This window comes from Ranitomeya imitator, chromosome 3, assembly GCF_032444005.1.
Source record: "Ranitomeya imitator isolate aRanImi1 chromosome 3, aRanImi1.pri, whole genome shotgun sequence".
NCBI lineage: Eukaryota > Metazoa > Chordata > Amphibia > Anura > Dendrobatidae > Ranitomeya > Ranitomeya imitator.
This window is the reverse complement of record NC_091284.1, coordinates 276,610,107-276,630,469: the sequence shown is the minus strand read 5'-3', so window position 1 is coordinate 276,630,469 and position 20,363 is coordinate 276,610,107. Positions and strand designations below refer to the sequence as shown.

Genomic DNA, 20,363 nt, shown 5'->3' with positions numbered 1-20,363 from the left:
CTTTTCTAATGTGCAGGCATTGCAGGACCTTAGGTATCCATGGTTATGACCACTAGCAACTACCTCACTAACTGTCACTATATCAGTGGATGTAACCATGGATACCTAAGGTCCTGCAATGCCAAAACATGAGGAAAGAGACATAGCAAATCAGAAAAACTATACTACATTTCTAATTGGAGGTATTTGCTAATATCATTATTACACCTACTTCATATTGGGATAAGATCTTGGATATTGGGATATTGTGATAAGATCTTGGAGTCTTGGAGATGGGAATGTCCCTTTAACCTTATTGTTTCTTCCTTGGTTCCCTGGGATTCACATCTCCTATCATGAGTTGCCAGTAACACTTGTCTCTCTTTTTATCTCTATGGGACCCACATCTATTGAACCTTTATGACATATTTAGCCGATCTGTCCTAAATGTCCCAGATAGGTCAATCACATTAATTACCAAAAAAATCTTTAATAATGCGATAATAAAGTAAATTTCCTAGTCCCAGATTTCTTGCTGACATTGCTTCAGCCAGAGGCATAGGTAGGGTTTTGGTTCGGGAAGGAGGGGGGGGGGAGGGGAATTGCGGGCAACACTTCTCAGTGGGCCCCTAACCAGGTAATCTTGATTATAACTGGGTGATGCAACCTCCCTGATGTAGGAGAACCTTGGCAGATGACCGCGCTGTTGCTGAAAATAATCTCTATATAAAGACCAATATTGATATTACTGCCAAATGCCAGTCCTACATAACATATAAGAGATCACAGCACAGTTACAGATAATGACATACCGCTGACGTTCTTTCTGATGGAGTCGTTCACGTCTTTTCTGTCTGGCCAAGACCGACATGACAACTTCTTCCAGCCAGGACTTGGCTGCAGAATTTACAACAAAGACACATTCACGTCTCATATTTTCAGCACCGTCCCAAATGGGACTATTCCCAACCTACACAAACTCCTCATTCTGCTGATACCCCAATGCTGAGTCGCTGCTGCCGTATGTGACCCTATTACTGCCCCTGCTGTGTGGTTCTCTGCGCCCTCTAAATGCTGAAGCAAAACTCTATAATATAGTAATGCCGGGTGCAAGTGCTCTAGAAAACAGTGGCCATATTTTGTCCCCTAGAAAGTAATAATGCCCTTTGTGTGCCCCTTTGACAGTCAGAGTAACCTGAGTTCCTCTATAACAATAAGTGCCCACTTTACATTGAATAATGTCCCGAGTCTGCCCCCTATACTGCTCCTCTATACACAGTATGATGCTCTCTTATACATAGTATAATGCCCCCTCATTGTATGTATACTGATCCCTTAATATCCCCCAAACTGTTTAATGACTCCAACACTGTATGAAGGCCCCATCACTAATCTCCACACTGTATGATGGCCCCCTAGATACAGTGCCTTGCGAAAGTATTCGGCCCCCCGGAACTTTCAACCTTTTCCCACATATCATGCTTCAAACATAAAGATACCAAATGTAAATTTTTGATGAAGAATCAACTACAAGTGGAACACAATTATGAAGTTGAACGAAATTTATTGGTTATTTTAAATTTTGTGGAAATTCAAAAACTGAAAAGTGGGGCGTGCAATATTATTCGGCCCCTTTAACTTAATACTTTGCTGCGCCACCTTTTTCTGCAATTACAGCTACAAGTCGCTTGAGGTATGTCTCTATCAGTTTTGTACATCGAGAGACTGAAATTCTTGCCCATTCTTCCTTGGCAAACAGCTCGAGCTCAGAGAGGTTTGATGGAGATCCTTTGTGAACAGCAGTTTTCAGCTCTTTCCACAGATTCTCGATTGGATTGAGGTCTGGACTTTGACTTGGCCATTCTAATGTCAAACACTAACACCTGGATAAGTTTATTTGTGAACCATTCCATTGTAGATTTTGCTTTATGGTTGGGATCATTGTCTTGTTTGAAGACAAATCTCTGTCCCAATCTCAGGTCTTTTGCAGATTACACCAGGTTTCCTTCAAGAATGGTCCTGTATTTGGCTCCATCCATCTTCCCATCAATTTTAACCATCTTTCTTGTCCCTGCTGAAGAAAAGCAGGCCCAAACCATGATGCTGCCACCACCATGTTTGACAGTGGGGATGGTGTGTTCAGAGTGATGAGCTGTGTTGCCTTTAGATATCGTTTGGTATTGTTGCCAAAAAGTTCGATTTTGGTTTCTTCTGACCAGAGCACCTTCTTCCAAATGTTTGGTGTGTCTCCCAGGTGGCTTGTTGCAAACTTTAAAGGACACTTTTTATGGATATCTTTGAGAAATGTCTTTCTTCTTGCCACTCTTCCATAATGGCCAGATTTGTGCAGTGTACGACAGGTTGTTGTCCTATGGACAGACTGTCCCACCTCAGCTGTAGATCTCTGCAGTTCATCCAGAGTGATCATGGGCCTCTTGGCTGCATCTCTGATCAGTCTTCTCCTTGTTTGAGATGAAAGTTTAGAGCAACGGCCAGGTAGACTTGCAGTGGTATGATACTCTTTCCATTTCAATATGATCACTTGCACAGTGCTCCTTGGGATGTTTAAAGTTTTGGAAATAATTTTGTATCCAAATCCGGCTTTAAACGTCTCCACAAAGGTATCATGGACCTGCCTGTTGTATTCCTTGGTCTTCAAGATGCTCTCTGTGCTTTAAATAGAACCCTGAGACTGTCACAGAGCAGGTGCATTTATACTAAGACTTGATTACACACAGGTGGATTATATTTATCATCATTAGGCATTTAAGACAACATTGGATCATTCAGAGATCCACAATGAACTTCTGGAGTGAGTTTGCTGCACTGAAAGTAAAGGGGCCGAATAATATTGCACGCCCCGCTTTTCAGTTTTTGAATTTCCACAAAAATGTGAATTAACCAATAAATTTAATTCAACTTCACAATTATGTTCCACTTGTTCATTCTTCAAGAAAAATTTACATTTCGTATCTTTATATTTGAAGCATGGTATGTGGGAAAAGGTTGAAAAGTTCCAGGGGGCTGAATCCTTTTGCAAGGCACTATAGCCTCCATATAGCATAATACACCAGATAGTCCCCAAGATAATATAATGCACTCCCCATAGGTCTCCATATAGCATAATGCACTCCCCATAGGCACACTCTATATTGTATAATGCATTCCCCATAGGCAGACTCTATAAAGTATAATGCACTCCCCATAGGACTCAATTAGAGTATAATGCACTCCCCATAGGCAGACTCTAGTATAATGCACTCTCCAAAGGCAGACTATGTATAGTATAATGCACACCCTATAGGTCTCCATATAGTATAATGCACTCCCCGTAGGCAGACTCTATATAGACCATTGCACAATGTTCAGTTTGTCTGATTTTTATCTTTATAGGTATAGTTTTGATTAAAATACAAACTGTTCTTTTATTCTATAAACTTCTGACATGTCTCCGAATTTCCAAGCAATTCATTTTTGTATTTTTTTCTGACAAAGAAAAATGGTCAAAAGTGAAAAAAAACAGTGCTTTGAGATCTCAAATAATGCAAAGGAAACAAGTTCATAATCATTTAGAAACAACAATACAAATGTTTTAAGAGAGGAAGAGTTCAGAAATCAATATTTTGTGGAATAACCATGATCTTTAATCACAGCTTTCATGCGTCTTGGCGTGCTTTCCACCAGTCTTTCACATTGATTCTGGTGCAAAAATGTAAGCAGTTCTATTTTGTTTGATGGCTTGTGACTATCCATCATCCTCTTGATTACATTCCAGAGGTTTTCAAAGGGGTTCAAGTTTGGAGATTGCGCTGCCCATGACAGGGCTTTGATGTGGTGGTCTCTTAATTTTTGATGCACTCCCCATAGACAGCCTCTATAGTGTAATGCACTCCCCATATGCATCCTCTATAGCATAATGCACCCCCATAGGCAGCCTCTATAGTGTAATGCACCCCCATAGGCAGCCTCTATAGTGTAATGCACCCCATATGCAACCTCTATAGTGTAATGCACCCCCATAGGCAGCCTCTATAGTGTAATGCACTCCCATAGGCAGCCTCTATAGTGTAATGCAGCCCCATTGGCAGCCCCTATAGTGTAATGCAGCTCCATAGGCAGCCTCTATAGTGAAATGCACCCTCATAGGTAGACTCTATAGTGTAATGCACTCCCATAGGCAGCCTCTTGTTGTGAATTCTGCTCTTGGGCTCCCTCCGGTGGTTATGAGTGGTAGTGCTACTGTCTGTGGATCGCAGCATTCATCAGGTGTGTTCAATTTGGACTCAGCTATTTAGTCCTGCTTGATCCTTTAGTCAGTGCCAGTTGTCTTTGTTTTTGGAGGATTCACTTCCCTTCTGGTTTCTCCTGTTTGCTGTGCTTTTCTGCTAAGATAAGTCCTGGCTTTGTTTTTGCTGTCCACCTGCTGTGGACCTTATAGTTCTGTGCATTTTCATGTTTTGTCTTGTCCAGCTTTGTCTGTGAAGGATTTTTTGCAGCCAAGCTGTGTCTCTGGAGATGCAGGTATACCCTCCATGTCTTTAGTCAGATGTGGTGATTTGTATTTTCTGTGGTGGATATTTTCTAGTGTTTTAATACTGACCGCATAGTACTCTGTTCTATTCTTTCTTTTTAGCTAAATTCTGATTTCATGTCTGCGTATGTTATTTCCCTCTCCTCTCACAGTCAATATTTGTGGGGGGCTATTTATCCTTTGGGGATTTTCTCTGAGGCAAGATAGGTTTCCTGTTTCTGTCTTTAGGGGAAGTTAGTTCTTAGGCTGTGTCGAGGGGTCTAGGGAGTGTTAGGTACCCCCCACGGCTACTTCTAGTTGCGCTGCTAGGTTCAGGGTGTGCGGTCAGTACAGGGACCACCTTCTCCAGAGTCCGTCTCATGCTGCTCCTAGGCCACCAGATCATAACAGTACAACTGGCCAACAATGAGTTAATTGCATCTCAGAAGAAGGGAGGGAAGGTTTTGAGCCATTTTTTTTCCTTAGCCTGTTTTGTATTTTCCTCCCTCTTAATCTCTGGGTGGCTACAGAATCTAGTAATAACATGAATGTTCAGGAGTTAGTTTCTCGGGTGGATCAGCTTGCTGCTAGGGTACAGGGTATTTCAGATTATATTGTTCAGACTCCTGCCTTAGAACCTAAGATTCCCACTCCTGATTTATTCTTTGGTGACAGATCCAAATTTTTGAGTTTCAAAAATAACTGTAAACTGTTTTTTGCATTGAGAGCCCGGTCTTCTGGTGATCCAATTCAGCAGGTTAAAATCATCATATCTCTGCTGCGTGGTGACCCACAGGATTGGGCATTTTCCCTGGAAACTGGCAATCCTGCTTTGCTTAATGTTGATTCTTTCTTTCAGGCATTGGGGTTGTTGTATGATGAGCCTAATTCTGTGGATCAGGCTGAGAAAATCTTGTTGGCCCCGTGTGAAGGTCAAGAAGCGGCAGAATAGGTTGTGTTTTTACTGCGGCGATTCTGCTCATGTTATTTCTGATTGCCCTAAGCGTACAAAGAGAATTGCTAGTTCTGTTACCATCAGTACAATACAACCTAAATTTCTGTTATCTGTGACCTTGATCTGCTCATTATCATCATTTTCTGTCATGGCATTTGTGGATTCAGGCGCCGCTCTGAACTTAATGGACTTAGAATTTGCCAGATGTTGTGGTTTCCCCTTGCAGCCTTTGCAGAACCCTATTCCTTTAAGGGGCATTGATGCTACACCGTTGGCTAAAAATAAACCTCAGTTTTGGACACAGCTGACCATGCGCATGGCACCAGCCCATCAGGAAGATTGTCGTTTTCTGGTGTTGCATAATTTGCATGATGATATTGTGCTGGGTTTTCCATGGTTACAGGTACATAATCCGGTGTTAGATTGGAGATCTATGTCTGTGACTAGCAGTTCCTTTGATGTCAATTTCCTCTTCCCCCTCTTCTGAAATTCCTGAGTTTTTGTCAGATTTCCAGGATGTATTCGATGAGCCCAAATCCAGTTCCCTTCCACCGCATAGGGACTGTGATTGTGCTATTGACTTGATTGCAGGTTGTAAGTTCCCTAAGGGCCGACTTTTCAACCTGTCTGTGCCAGAACATGCCGCCATGCAGAGCTATATTAAGGAGTCTTTGGAAAAGGGGCATATTCGGCCATCTTCTTCACCATTGGGAGCAGGTTTTTTTTTTGTTGCCAAGAAGGATGGCTCCTTGAGACCCTGTATTGATTATCGCCTCTTGAATAAGATCACGGTCAAATTTCAATACCCTTTGCATTTGCTTACTGATTTGTTTGCTGGGATTAAGGGGGCTAGCTGGTTTACTAAGATTGACCTTCGAGGGGCATATAATCTTATTTGTATTAAGCAGGGTGACGAGTGGAAAACTGCATTTAATACGCCCGAAGGCCATTTTGAATACCTTGTGATGCCATTCGGACTCTCTAATGCCCCATCTGTGTTCCAATCCTTCATGCATGATGTCTTTCGGAGTTAACTTGATAAGTTCATGGTTGTATATTTGGATGATATTTTGATTTTTTCCAATGATTGGGAGTCTCATGTGAAACAGGTCAGGATAGTATTTCAGATCCTCCGTAATAATGCTTTATTTGTGAAGGGGTCAAAGTGCCTCTTTGGAGTGCAGAAGGTATCTTTTTTGGGTTTCATTTTTTCTCCCTCATCTATAGAAATGGATCCGGTTAAGGTTCAGGCCATTCATGATTGGATTCAGCGCACATCTGTGAAGAGCCTTCAGAAATTCTTGGGCTTTGCTAATTTTTATCGTCGTTTCATTGCCAACTTCTCCAGTGTGGTTAAACCTGTGACCGATTTGACGAAGAAAGGCGCTGATGTGACGAATTGGTCCACCGCGGCTGTTTCTGCCTTTCAGGAGCTTAAACGCCGATTTACTTCTGCCCTTGTGTTGCGTCAGCCGGATGTTTCTCTTCCATTTCAGGTTGAGGTTGACGCGTCTGAGATTGGGGCAGGGGTCGTTTTGTCTCAGAGGAATTCTGATGGTTCCTTGATGAAACCGTGTGCCTTCTTTTCTCGGAAGTTTTCACCTGCGGAACGCAATTATGATGTCGGCAATTGGGAGTTGTGGGCTATGAAGTGGGCATTTGAGGAGTGGCGACATTGGCTTGAGGGGGCCAAGCACCGTATTGTGGTCCTGACTGATCATAAGAATCTGATTTACCTCGAGTCTGCCAAACGGCTGAATCCTAGACAGGCTCGATGGTCCCTGTTTTTCTCCCGTTTTGATTTTGTGGTCTCGTACATTCCTGGTACTAAGAATGTTAAGGCGGATGCTGTTGTGAATTCCGCTCTTGGGCTCCCCCCGGTGGTTGTAAGTAGCATTTTTGTGAGTTCTGCTCTTGGGCTCCCTCCTGTGGTTTTGAGTGGTATGGCTGCTTTTTGGATTTAGCTTCAGCAGCTGTTTTCACTGATCGTCTTTCTGGCTCGGCTATATTAGTCTGGCCTTATCCCTCATTCAATGCCAGTTGTCAATTGTTCCTGCCTGGAGTCATTGCTCTTAGGATTTTCCTGACACTCTGACCAGTTCAGCAAAAGCTAAGTCCTTGCTTGTCCTTTTGCAGTTCACTTGTTGTGGACTTTGTTGTTCAGCACTTTCTATGTTTTGTTCATTTTTCCAGCTTATCAGTATGGATCTATTCAGCTAGGCTGGAAGCTCTGGGCAGCAGAGTTTGCCCTCCACACCTTTAGTCAGGTGTGGAGATTTTTGCATTCCTCTGCGGTGGACTTTTTCTAGTTTTTATTACTGACCGCACAGCGTTCTGTCCTGTACTATTTCTATTTAGCTAGAAGTGGCCTCCTGTGCTTAATCTTGTTTCATACTACGTATGTCATTTCCTTCTCCTCTCACAGTCATTACTTGTGGGGGGCTAATCTATCCTTCGGGGATTTTCTCTGAGGCAAGATAGTTTTCCTGCTTCTATCTTTAGGGGTAGTTAGCTCTTAGGCTGTGACGAGATGCCTAGGCAGAGTTAGGAGCATTCCACGGCTACTTCTAGTGTTGTGTCGAGCTTAGGGACTGCGGTCAGTATAGTTACCACCTGCTCAGAGCTAGTCGCATGTCGCTCCTTAATCACCAGACCATAACAGTACAACTGGCCAAAAATGAGCTGAATGCATCTCAAAAGAAGGAAAAGAAAAAGAGTTCTGAGCCATTTTTTTTCTTTAGTTTGTTTTGTCTTTTTCCTTCCTCTTATCTCTGGGTGATTCAGGATTTGGATTCAGGCATGGATGTTCAGGGGTTGTTTTCTCGTGTGGATCAGCTTGCTGCAAGAGTACAGAGTATTCAAGATTATGTTGTTCAGACTCCGGCCTTAGAGCCTAGAATTCCTACTCCGGATTTGTTTTACGGGGATAGATCTAAGTTTTTGAACTTTAAAAATAACTGCAAATTGTTTTTTGCTCTGAAACCCTGTTCCTCTGGTGACCCCATTCAGCAAGTAAAGATAGTTATTTCTCTGCTGCGTGGCGACCCTCAGGACTGGGCATTCTCTCTTGAGTCAGGGGATCCGGCATTACTCAATATAGATGCTTTCTTTCAATCGCTCGGATTATTGTATGACAAACCTAACTCTGTAGAGCATGCTGAGAAAACACTATTGGCCCTGTGTCAGGGTCAGGAAGCGGCAGAATTATACTGACAGAAATTTAGAAAATGGTCTGTGCTCACTAAATGGAATGAGGACGCTCTGGCAGCAATTTTCAGAAAGGGTCTTTCTGAAGCCCTTAAAGATGTTATGGTGGGTTTTCCCACGCCTGTTGGTTTGAGCGAATCCATGTCTCTGGCCATTCAGATTGATCGGCGCCTGCGCGAACGCAAAGTGGTGCACCATATGGCAGTGTCCTCTGAGCAGAGTCCTGAGGCCATGCAATGTGATAGGATTTTGACTAGAGCGGAACAGAGGGGATACAGACATCAGAATGGGCTGTGTTTTTACTGTGGTGATTCTGCTCATGCTATTTCTGATTGCCCTAAGCGTATTAAGAGGGTCGCTAGATCTGTTACCATTAGTACTGTGCAGCCTAAGTTTCTCCTGTCTGTGACCCTGATTTGCTCATTGTCATCTTTTTCATTTGTGGATTCGGGCACTGCTCTGAACTTAATGGACTTAGAATTCGCTAGGCGCTGTGGTTTTTCTTTGCAGCCTTTGCAGAGTCCCATACCCTTGAGGGGTATTGATGCTACACCATTGGCCAAGAATAAACCTCAGTATTGGACTCAGCTGACTATGTGCATAGCTCCTGCACATCAGGAAGATTGCCGTTTTCTGGTGTTGCATAATTTACATGATGTTGTTGTACTGGGTTTTCCATGGTTACAAGTACACAATCCAGTGCTGGATTGGAAATCAATGTCTGTGACTAGTTGGGGTTGTCAAGGGGTACATAGTGACGTTCCTTTAATGTCAATTTCCTCTTCCCCCTCTTCTGATGTTCCTGAATTTTTGCCAGATTTCAAGGATGTATTTGATGAGCCCAAGTCCAGTTCCCTTCCTCCACATAGAGACTGTGATTATGCTATTAACTTGATTCCTGGCTGTAAGTTCCCTAAGGGCCGACTTTTCAATCTGTCTGTGCCAGAGCATGCCGCCATGCGGAGCTATGTTAAGGAGTCTTTAGAGAAGGGGCATATTCGGCCGTCTTCGTCACCATTGGGAGCGGGATTCTTTTTTGTTGCCAAGAAGGATGGCTCCTTAAGACCCTGTATTGATTATCACCTTCTTAATAAGATCACGGTCAAATTCCAATACCCTTTACCTTTGCTCTCTGATTCGTTTGCTAGGATTAAGGGGGCTAGTTGGTTTACCAAGATTGACCTTCGAGGGGCATATAATCTTGTTCATATTAAACAGGGTGACGAATGGAAAACTGCATTTAATACGCCCGAAGGCCATTTTGAATACCTGGTGATGCCTTTCGGGCTTTCTAATGCTCCTTCTGTATTTCAGTCCTTTATGCATGATATTTTCCGCAATTATCTTGACAAATTCTTGATTGTGTATTTGGATGATATTCTGATTTTTTCCAATGATTGGGAGTCTCATGTGAAGCAGGTCAGGATGGTATTCCAGATCCTTCGTGATAATGCTCTATTTGTGAAGGGGTCTAAGTGCCTATTTGGAGTTCAGAAGGTCTCTTTTTTGGGGGTTTATTTTTTCCCCTTCGTCTATAGAAATGGATCCTGTTATGGTCCAAGCCATTCATGACTGGATTCAACCCACATCTGTTAAGAGCCTTCAGAAATTTTTGGGCTTTGCTAATTTGTATCGCCGTTTCATTGCCAACTTCTCTAGTGTGGTTAAACCCCTCACCGATTTGACGAAGAAAGGCGCTGATGTGACTAATTGGTCCTCTGAGGCTGTTGAGGCCTTTCAGGAGCTTAAACGCCGATTTACTTCTGCCCCTGTCGTGCGTCAGCCGGATGTTTCTCTTCCCTTTCAGGTTGAGGTTGACGCTTCTGAGATTGGGGCAGGGGCCGTTTTGTCACAGAGGAATTCTGCTGGTTCCTTGATGAAGCCATGTGCCTTCTTTTTCCGAAAGTTTTCGCCTGCGGAACGCAATTATGATGTTGGCACTCGGGAGTTGTTGGCTATGAAATGGGCATTTGAGGAGTGGCGACATTGGCTTGAGGGAGCCAAGCATCGCATTGTGGTCTTGACCGATCATAAGAATCTGATTTACCTTGAGTCGGCCAAGCGGCTGAACCCTAGACAGGCTCGGTGGTCCCTGTTTTTCTCCCGTTTTGATTTTGTGGTCTCGTATCTTCCAGGATCTAAGAATGTTAAAGCGGATGCCCTCTCTAGGAGTTTTTTGCCGGATTCTCCTGGAGTCCTTGAGCCGGTTCGCATTCTTAGGGAAGGGGTGATTCTGTCTGCAATCTCCCCTGATTTGCGGCGGGCGCTTCGGGAGTTTCAGGCTGATAAACCTGACAGCTGTCCTGTGTGGAAGCTGTTTGTTCCTGATAGATGGACAAGTAAGGTAATTTCTGAGGTCCATTGTTCTGTGTTGGCCGGTCATCCTGGGATTTTTGGTACCAGAGATTTGGTTGCTAGGTCCTTTTGGTGGCCTTTCTTGTCGCGGGATGTGCGTTCTTTTGTGCAGTCCTGTGGGACTTGTGCCCGGGCTAAGCCTTGCTGTTCCCGCGTTAGTGGGTTGCTTTTGCCTTTGCCCGTCCCGGAGAGGCCTTGGACGCATATTTCCATGGATTTTATTTCAGATCTTCCTGTGTCCCAGAGGATGTCTGTTATCTGGGTGGTTTGTGACCGGTTCTCCAAAATGGCCCATTTGGTACCTTTGCCTAAATTGCCTTCCTCTTCTGATTTGGTTCCATTGTTTTTTCAACATGTGGTTCGTTTGCATGGCATTCCGGAGAATATTGTGTCTGACAGAGGTTCCCAGTTTGTTTCCAGGTTTTGGCGGGACTTTTGTGCTAGGATGGGTATTGATTTGTCTTTTTCTTCGGCGTTCCATCCTCAGACAAATGGTCAAACTGAGCGAACTAATCAAACCTTGGAGACCTATTTGAGATGCTTTGTGTCTGCTGATCAGGATGATTGGGTGACTTTCTTGCCGTTGGCCGAGTTTGCCCTTAATAATCGGGCCAGTTCGGCTACTTTGGTTTCGCCTTTCTTTTGTAATTTTGGTTTCCATCCTCGTTTTTCTTCAGGGCAGGTTGAGCCTTCTGATTGTCCTGGTGTAGATTCTGTGATGGACAGGTTGCAGCAGATTTGGACTCATGTGGTGGACAATTTGACGTTGTCCCAGGAAAAGGCTCAGCGTTTTGCTAACCGCCGTCGGTGTGTTGGTCCTCGTCTTCGTCTGGTTGTCCTCTCGTCATGTTCCTATGAAGGTTTCTTCCCCTAAGTTCAAGCCTCGGTTTATTGGTCCTTATAAGATTTCTGAGATTATCAATCCTGTGTCTTTTCTGTTGGCCCTTCCAGCCTCTTTTGCCATCCACAATGTTTTCCATAGATCTTTGTTGTGGAGATATGTGGTGCCCGTTGTTCCATCGGTTGATCCTCCTGCCCCGTTGTTGGTTGAGGGGGAGTTGGAATATGTGGTTGAGAAAATTTTGGATTCTCGTTTTTCGAGGCGGAAGCTTCAGTATCTTGTCAAGTGGAAGGGTTATGGCCAGGAGGATAATTCTTGGGTTGTTGCCTCCGATGTTCATGCCGCCAATTTGGTTCATGCTTTTCATTTGGCTCGTCCTGATTGGCCTGGGGGCTCTGGTGAGGGTTCGGTGACCCCTCCTCAAGGGGGGGGTACTGTTGTGAATTCTGCTCTTGGGCTCCCTCTGGTGGTTGTAAGTAGCATTTTTGTGAGTTCTGCTCTTGGGCTCCCTCCTGTGGTTTTGAGTGGTAGGGCTGCTTCTTGGATTTAGCTTCAGCAGCTGTTTTCACTGATCGTCTTTCTGGCTCGGCTATATTAGTCTGGCCTTATCCCTCATACAATGCCAGTTGTCAATTGTTCCTGCCTGGAGTCATTGCTCTTAGGATTTTCCTGATACTCTGACCAGTTCAGCAAAAGCTAAGTCCTTGCTTGTCCTTTTGCAGTTCACTTGTTGTGGACTTTGTTGTTCAGCACTTTCTATGTTTTGTTCATTTGTCCAGCTTATCAGTATGGATCTATTCAGCTAGGCTGGAAGCTCTGGGCAGCAGAGTTTGCCCTCCACACCTTTAGTCAGGTGTGGAGATTTTTGCATTCCTCTGCGGTGGACTTTTTCTAGTTTTTATTACTGACCGCACAGCGTTCTGTCCTGTACTATTTCTATCTAGCTAGAAGTGGCCTCCTGTGCTTAATCTTGTTTCATACTACGTATGTCATTTCCTTCTCCTCTCACAGTCATTACTTGTGGGGGGCTAATCTATCCTTTGGGGATTTTCTCTGAGGCAAGATGGTTTTCCTGCTTCTATCTTTAGGGGTAGTTAGCTCTTAGGCTGTGACGAGATGCCTAGGCAGAGTTAGGAGCATTCCACGGCTACTTCTAGTGTTGTGTCGAGCTTAGGGACTGCGGTCAGTATAGTTACCACCTGCTCAGAGCTAGTCGCATGTCGCTCCTTAATCACCAGACCATAACAGGATGCCCTCTCTAGGAGTTTTTTTCCTGATTCCCCTGGGGTTCTTGAGCCAGTCGGCATTCTGAAGGAAAAGGTGATTCTTTCTGCCATCTCCCCTGATTTACGACGGGTTCTTCAGGAATTTCAGACTAATTAACCTGACCGATGTCCAGTGGGGAAACTGTTTGTTCCTGATAGATGGACTAGTAAAGTGATTTCTGAGGTTCATTGTTGTGTGTTGGCTGGCCATCCTGGGATTTTTGGTACCAGAGATTTGATTGGTAGGTCCTTTTGGTGGCCTTCTTTGTCGCGGGATGTGCGTTCTTTTGTGCAGTCCTGTGGGATTTGTGCGCGGGCTAAGCCTTGCTGTTCCCGCGTTAGTGGGTTGCTTTTGCCTTTGCCGGTCCCTGAGAGACCTTGGATGCATATTTCTATGGATTTTATTTCAGAGCTTCCAGGTTCCCAGAGGATGTCTGTTATCTGGGTGGTTTGTGACCGGTTTTCTACGATGGTTCATTTGGTACCTTTGCCTAAATTGCCTTCCTCTTCTGATTTGGTTCCGTTGTTTTTTCAGCATGTGGTTCGTTTGCATGGCATTCCGGAGAATATTGTGTCCGATAGAGGTTCCCAGTTTGTTTCTAGGTTTTGGCAGGCCTTTTGTGCAAGGCTGGGCATTGATTTGTCTTTTTCTTCTGCATTTCATCCTCAGACAAATGGCCAAACTGAGCGAACTAATCAGACTTTCGAAACTTATTTGAGATGCTTTGTATCTGCTGATCAGGATGATTGGGTGGCTTTCTTGCCATTGGCCGAGTTTGCCCTTAATAATCGGGCTAGTTCTGCTACCTTGGTTTTGCCTTTTTTTGTAATTTTGGTTTTCATCTTCATTTTTCTTCAGGGCAGGTTGAGCCTTCTGATTGTCCTGGTGTGGATTCTGTGGTTGACAGGCTGCAGCAGATTTGGGCTCATGTGGTGGACAATTTGGTGTTGTCTCAGGAGGTGGCTCAGCGTTTTGCTAACCGTCGTCGGTGTGTTGGTTCCCGGCTTCGGGTTGGGGATTTAGTCTGGTTGTCTTCCCGTCATGTTCCTATGAAGGTTTCTTCCCCTAAGTTCAAGCCTCGGTTTATTGGTCCTTATAGGATTTCTGAGATTATCAATCCAGTGTCTTTTCGTTTGGCCCTTCCGGCCTCTTTTTCCATCCATAATGTTTTCCATAGATCTTTGTTGCGGAAGTATGTGGTGCCCGTTGTTCCCTCTGTTGATCCTCCGGCTCCGGTGTTGATTGATGGGGAGTTGGAGTATGTGGTTGAGAAGATTTTGGATTCTCGTTTTTCGAGGCGGAAGCTTCAGTATCTGGTCAAATGGAAGGGTTATGGCCAGGAGGATAATTCTTGGGTTGTTGCCTCCGATGTTCATGCTGACGATTTGGTTCGTGCCTTTCATTTGGCTCGTCCTGATCGGCTGGGGGGTTCTGGTGAGGGTTCGGTGACCCCTCCTCAAGGGGGGGTACTGTTGTGAATTCTGCTCTTGGGCTCCCTCCGGTGGTTATGAGTGGTAGTGCTGCTGTCTGTGGATCGCAGCATTCATCAGGTGTGTTCAATTTGGACTCAGCTATTTAGTCCTGCTTGATCCTTTAGTCAGTGCCAGTTGTCCATTGTTTTTGGAGGATTCACTTCCCATCTGGTCTCTCCTGTTTGCTGTGCTTTTCTACTAAGATAAGTCCTGGCTTTGTTTTTGCTGTCCACCTGCTGTGGACCTTATAGTTCTGTGCATTTTCATGTTTTGTATTGTCCAGCTTTGTCTGTGAAGGATTTTTTGCAGCCAAGCTGTGTCTCTGGAGATGCAGATACACCCTCCATGTCTTTAGTCAGATGTGGTGATTTGTATTTTCTGTGGTGGATATTTTCTAGTGTTTTAATATTGACCGCATAGTACTCTGTTCTATTCTTTCTTTTTAGCTAGTATGGCCTCCTATGCTAAATTCTGATTTCATGTCTGCGTATGTTATTTCCCTCTCCTCTCACAGTCAATATTTGTGGGGGGCTATCTATCCTTTGGGGATTTTCTCTGAGGCAAGATAGGTTTCCTGTTTCTGTCTTTAGGGGAAGTTAGTTCTTAGGCTGTGTCGAGGGGTCTAGGGAGTGTTAGGTACCCCCCACAGCTACTTCTAGTTGCGCTGCTAGGTTCAGGGTTTGCGGTCAGTACAGGGACCACCTTCTCCAGAGTCCGTCTCATGCTGCTCCTAGGCCACCAGATCATAACAGCCCATATAGTGTAATGTAGTCCCATAGGCAGCCTCTATAGTGTAATGCACCCCCATAGGCCGACTCTATAGTGTACTGCACCCCCATAGGCAGCCTCTATAATGTAATGTAGTCCCCTAGGCAGACTCTAGCATAATGCACCCCCATAGGCAGCCACTATAGTGTAATGCACCCCCATAGGCAGCCTCTGTAGTATAATGCATCCCCATAGGCAGCCTCTATAGCGTAATGCACTCCCATAAGCAGCCTCTAAAGTGTAATGCACCCCCATAGGCAGCCTCTATAATGTAATGCACTCCCATAGGCCACCTCTATAGAGTAATTCACCCCCATAGGCCGACTCTATAGTGTACTGCACCCCCATAGGCAGCCTCTATAATGTAATGTAGTCCCCTAGGCAGACTCTAGCATAATACACCCCCCATAGGGAGCCACTATAGTGTAATGCACCCCCATAGGTAGCCTCTGTAGTATAATGCATCCCCATAGGCAGCCTCTATAGCGTAATGCACCCCCATAAGCAGCCTCTAAAGTGTAATGCACCCCCATAGGCAGCCTCTATAATGTAATGCACCCCCATAGGCCGCCTCTATAGAGTAATGCACCCCCATTGGCAGGTTCTAGAGTGTAATGCAGCCCCATATGCAGCCTCTATAGCATAATGCAACCCCATAAAATAAACAAATACTCACCTCTCTTCTTCCTGGTCCCTGCGCTGCTCCGAGCTCCCCCTTATCTTCAGACCACAGTAGTGACATCACCGCACCCGCTGTCAGTGTCAGTGTCAGTGACGTCAGATGCTGACAGGGGGATGATGAGAGAGTGAGCATAATGCTCCTTCTCTCATCAATGCAGTCAGCTGTATTGGCATCTAGCTGATACGGTTAAACCGGTGATGACAGGTGGGGGCCCACTTTTGGCACGAGGGGCCCACTGCTGGCATCAGCTTCACCAACCTGCTCAGGGGCCCTATAGCGGCCAGGTAGCAGAGCAGGGAGGTCGATTCTCCCTGCTCTGCTGCAGAGTGTAACTGTATCGGCGCAATGTGCACGCTGATACAGTTACAGTAGCCTAGCTTGGGGTGGGCCCCCTCAGAGTGTGGGGCCCGGGGCGACTGCCCCTTCTGCCCCCTCCCTGGTAGCTACGCTACTGGCTTCAGCTGTCCTATCATTCTGAATGAAACTTTCATATTAATGGAACTGAATTTGTACAACAAATCTGCCAGGCGTGAATTCACCCTGAGGCAGTTTTCCCATGTGCTGAAATGCTGCATTCTATCCTTGCTTTTTTTTTTTCACATTTTCTCCAGATGGCAGTGTAAGAATCACAGGAACCTGGGATGTAGTGACTGACAGGAGGCAGAACAAAGGTTAACAAGTTTAATAACAGGGGAATACTCCACGCAGGGAGGTAAAGGGTTAAACAGTATAAAGGGAAAAGGATGTTGGGAGGTAGAGAGTTAAACAGGGGATTCAATAGTTTAGATGGCAAAGGATATTGTAAGTAGAAGAACGATGGTCCAGATAACGGTAGTTCTTGTGAAGCACTTGTGTTAGGAGTTCCGCCAACTATAACTCCTGCTGAGAACTCAATGGTGCCGGCAACGGCTGGCACGGTGTCTTTTCCAGAAAAGTCCTGTGGGCATATATGCCCCATCTTCTGGTGGCAGTTGTCAGTCTCCAATACCTTCCACTGAGCCTAGTCCATAAACTGCAGTGGCTGACAAGGGTACGAGCCACAATACTGTACGAGCCCAACGTGGCTCTGCAACTATATTCCCGGTGAAGGCAGGTCACAAGCGTCTGGGCAAATATTCGCTATCAAAGTCAGGGTGCAAGTGTCAGTCTTGTATGCGGTCCCTCTTATGTGGCGCGTGTGCAGTAGTCACAGACACTTAGCATGCGGCGCCTTTCTCCTGATTAGCCACCGGGCACACACTGCACATGCCTCTCGCTCTGGTCTCCACTGCTGGTGGCGGGGCTGCTGTACGGATGCAGGCCTGTGTAATGCTGATGCTCCCGGGACAGAGCACTTCTTTTCCCGGCTGCTTCTGCGCATACCTGGCTCTGCACACTCTGCAGCGGTCCCTCTCTCTGGATAGCTGAGCACTACTTCCCTCAGCACAGCAATCCCTGTCCTTCTGGTCTGCTGCAGCACGGACTGTCGCAGAGCCGGTACTCTGAGTGGGGACGGGGAGTGGAGCGCACCGCTCACCTGACTGCGCGCTGCCCTCAGTTCGCGCCAAATTGCTCTGCATGCGCTTCTTTTTCATCTTTCTCTGCCCCCCTTGATCAGCAGAAAGGTGCCCCTCATTAGCACTTCCCTCAGGCAGCAGGGGAATGTCCGCCTTACTAATGCTCCCCCCTGGAACAGTGGATGCAACCTTTCTAGTTCCAGACCCGGCACGTAGGTACCTGCTGTCTCGTTGTCCCCCTTACATCAGCATCAAAACATGCAATAGCAAGCTGTTCTGATTATTGCATTTTTTTAAACATTTTCATGAATTTTGTTTTTGCTGTTGATTTTATAAAGTGTTTTCTAACTCGATTTTTAGTGCATAAACACTGGGATTTTGCACATACAAAATTAGCATTTTTTACATTTACGTTTTTATGCATTTTATAAGCTCGCCATTTAAGCTAGTTGGGAAGAAACACTCACAAAAAAGGAGAGCTCCATTACGTCTTTAAACGCACAATGGACATAAGTTTTCATCAAACATCTACTTTGCAGCAGATTTTCTGAAAACAAATACACAATGGAAAAAAGTGGGAGCATAGTGGTAAGAGTTGTCATGTGTTGATTCCTTATCTAAAACCTTAATATTATGCTACGTTTTGCTTCACGATTGACACCCATACAGCACAGCATTAATGAATTGTTTCAATTTCTTAAATGTATTTTGCAGTCATAGTGCCCTTCAACTGGTTCAAGAAGAATGAGCCTTTACCTGAGGGTCATACAATGCCAAACATCACGGAGCCCCCTATTGTCTCCCAAGAGAATAGCACCGCAGCCGCTGGGTCAGGGGGTAAAAGTGATGACACGTTCAGAAAAATTCAACAGGAACTTATGAATCAAATAAAGAAGATTCCATGTAAGTGTAAAGAACATTTAGAAAAAAAATCTTCATTTATTTAGTATCGAGTATGAGCACCAAACACAGACATGCACACACTTACACACCTTAGAATGCTATGAATGAGATTATTGGTGGTTGTTTGAGGAATGATCTGCACGCTGGATGCACTTGATCACACAAATTATTATTTATTTTTATAGCACCATTAATCCCAGGATGCTGTACATGTGAAAAGCGTTATACACATAAAACATGCAGTGCATATAACATATGTAAAATAAAGTAATACAATTGGCAAACTGGAACAGCAGGGTGGGGATCCTGATTAGTGATGAGCGAGTGTACTCATTAACAAATACTCGGAGATCACCCGAGCGTGCTCATCACTAATCCTGATCTCATTGGGTAATTATCTACATAATCAAGATCCATTGCTGGCAGCTGCCTTTACAATTGTCAACCAGTGAAGTCAATGAGCTTGATGAGTGACCAGTCTAGAGATGCTGCCATGGAAGTACATTTAGACCATGCAAGTTTGAATAGCATTCCAACAGTTTTGAGGTAGATTTTAGAAGTGCTAAGGTGCCTTCACTCTAAGGTGCAACTTATGGAGAGGTGGCAAGTTCTCCTTCAATGGAAGTCTTCAAACAGAGGCTGGACAGACAACTGGCAGAGATGGTTTAGCAAATCCTGTGTTGAGCAGGGAGTTGGACATGATGGCCCTTGAGGTTTCTTCCAACTCTAACATTCTATGATTCATCTCAAAACATTTTTATCTTAATTGGGTTGAAGTCAGGTGGTTGTGGAGGCCATGGCATCTGATGCAGCACTCAATCCAACTTTTTATTGGTCACATAGCCCTTACATAATCTGGAGGTATTTTGGGTCATTGTCATCATCCAATACAAATGATCATCCCACTAAGTGCAACCCAGATTGAATGACATGTTATTGTAGAATGCTGTTGAAGCTATGCTGGGTAAGTGTGCCTTCAATTTGCAAAGAATCACCAACGTTGTCTCAAGCAAAGCACCCCTATGCCATCACTCCTCCTCATGTCTAGTTCTTGTCTTTCATGGCCCAAACAAGTCTCTTCTTCTCAGTAGTGGCTTCTTTGCAGCAATCAACCTTAAGGCCTGCTTCCTGCAGTCTCCTCTGGACAGTTGGTATTGACATCTGTCTTCTACTTGATGTTTGTGCATCCTTTGTGAGGGCAGTTATCTAAGGTACTGCTAAATTGCATTTTATTGAACTTACTCTCTGCATCAGAGGTAATTTTTTGTCTTCTTTTCTTGGGATCCTCCTCCTTTCATCATAGTGATTGATGGTTTTCAGAACTGCCTTTGTGGATACCTTCAAAGTTCATACAGTTTTCCACATTGACTTCATATCTTAAAGTTGTGATGTGTCTGCAGTGCAGTTTAGCGCAACATCCACCAGGGGGTGCTGGTGAGGGAAAAGAGGCTGCACACTAACTAACGAGCATAGTCAGAAACTGTCAGGAGCAGAGGTTCCAGAGGTCACAACATACACGAAGTCAGAGACAAGCCAGAAGTCAGAGACAAACGGGAGCGCGGAATCCAAAAGGAGAGACATAAGACGAAGTTGGGGTACAAGCCAGAAATCAAAGCCAGTCGGGGAACAAGGTATCAGAGGCGGAAAGCAAGAGGCGGGGTTCAGAGATCAGGCTGAGTCATACACTGTAAGGAAACCACCAGACAAACACTACGTCAAGAATAGGGAACGGTTCTCACACAAATACAGGAAGTCAGAGGCAGAAGGATCACCAGGGTATATGGGTTAGCTGCTCTAGCCTAGAAGCATGAACTATTACTGACGCTGGCCAGCAGACTGCAGAGGACTGAAGCCAAGCCAGCTCCAAAACGAGGCCGAGGGAATTGACCCCCGCATGACCAGTCCAGAGAGAGCATAGCAGAAAACAAA

The 20,363-nt window shown here is 44.9% G+C and overlaps 1 protein-coding gene across 1 annotated transcript in view; it reads left to right on the top strand.

Annotated features, from left to right (window-relative positions):
- Window positions 1-20,363, top strand: part of SYT2 (synaptotagmin 2) — a 332,824-nt gene that overhangs the window by 165,220 nt on the left and 147,241 nt on the right. The window contains exon 3 of the mRNA XM_069756485.1: window positions 18,246-18,434. Coding sequence (XP_069612586.1) covers window positions 18,246-18,434 — 189 coding nt within the window. The remainder of the gene's footprint in view (window positions 1-18,245; window positions 18,435-20,363) is intronic.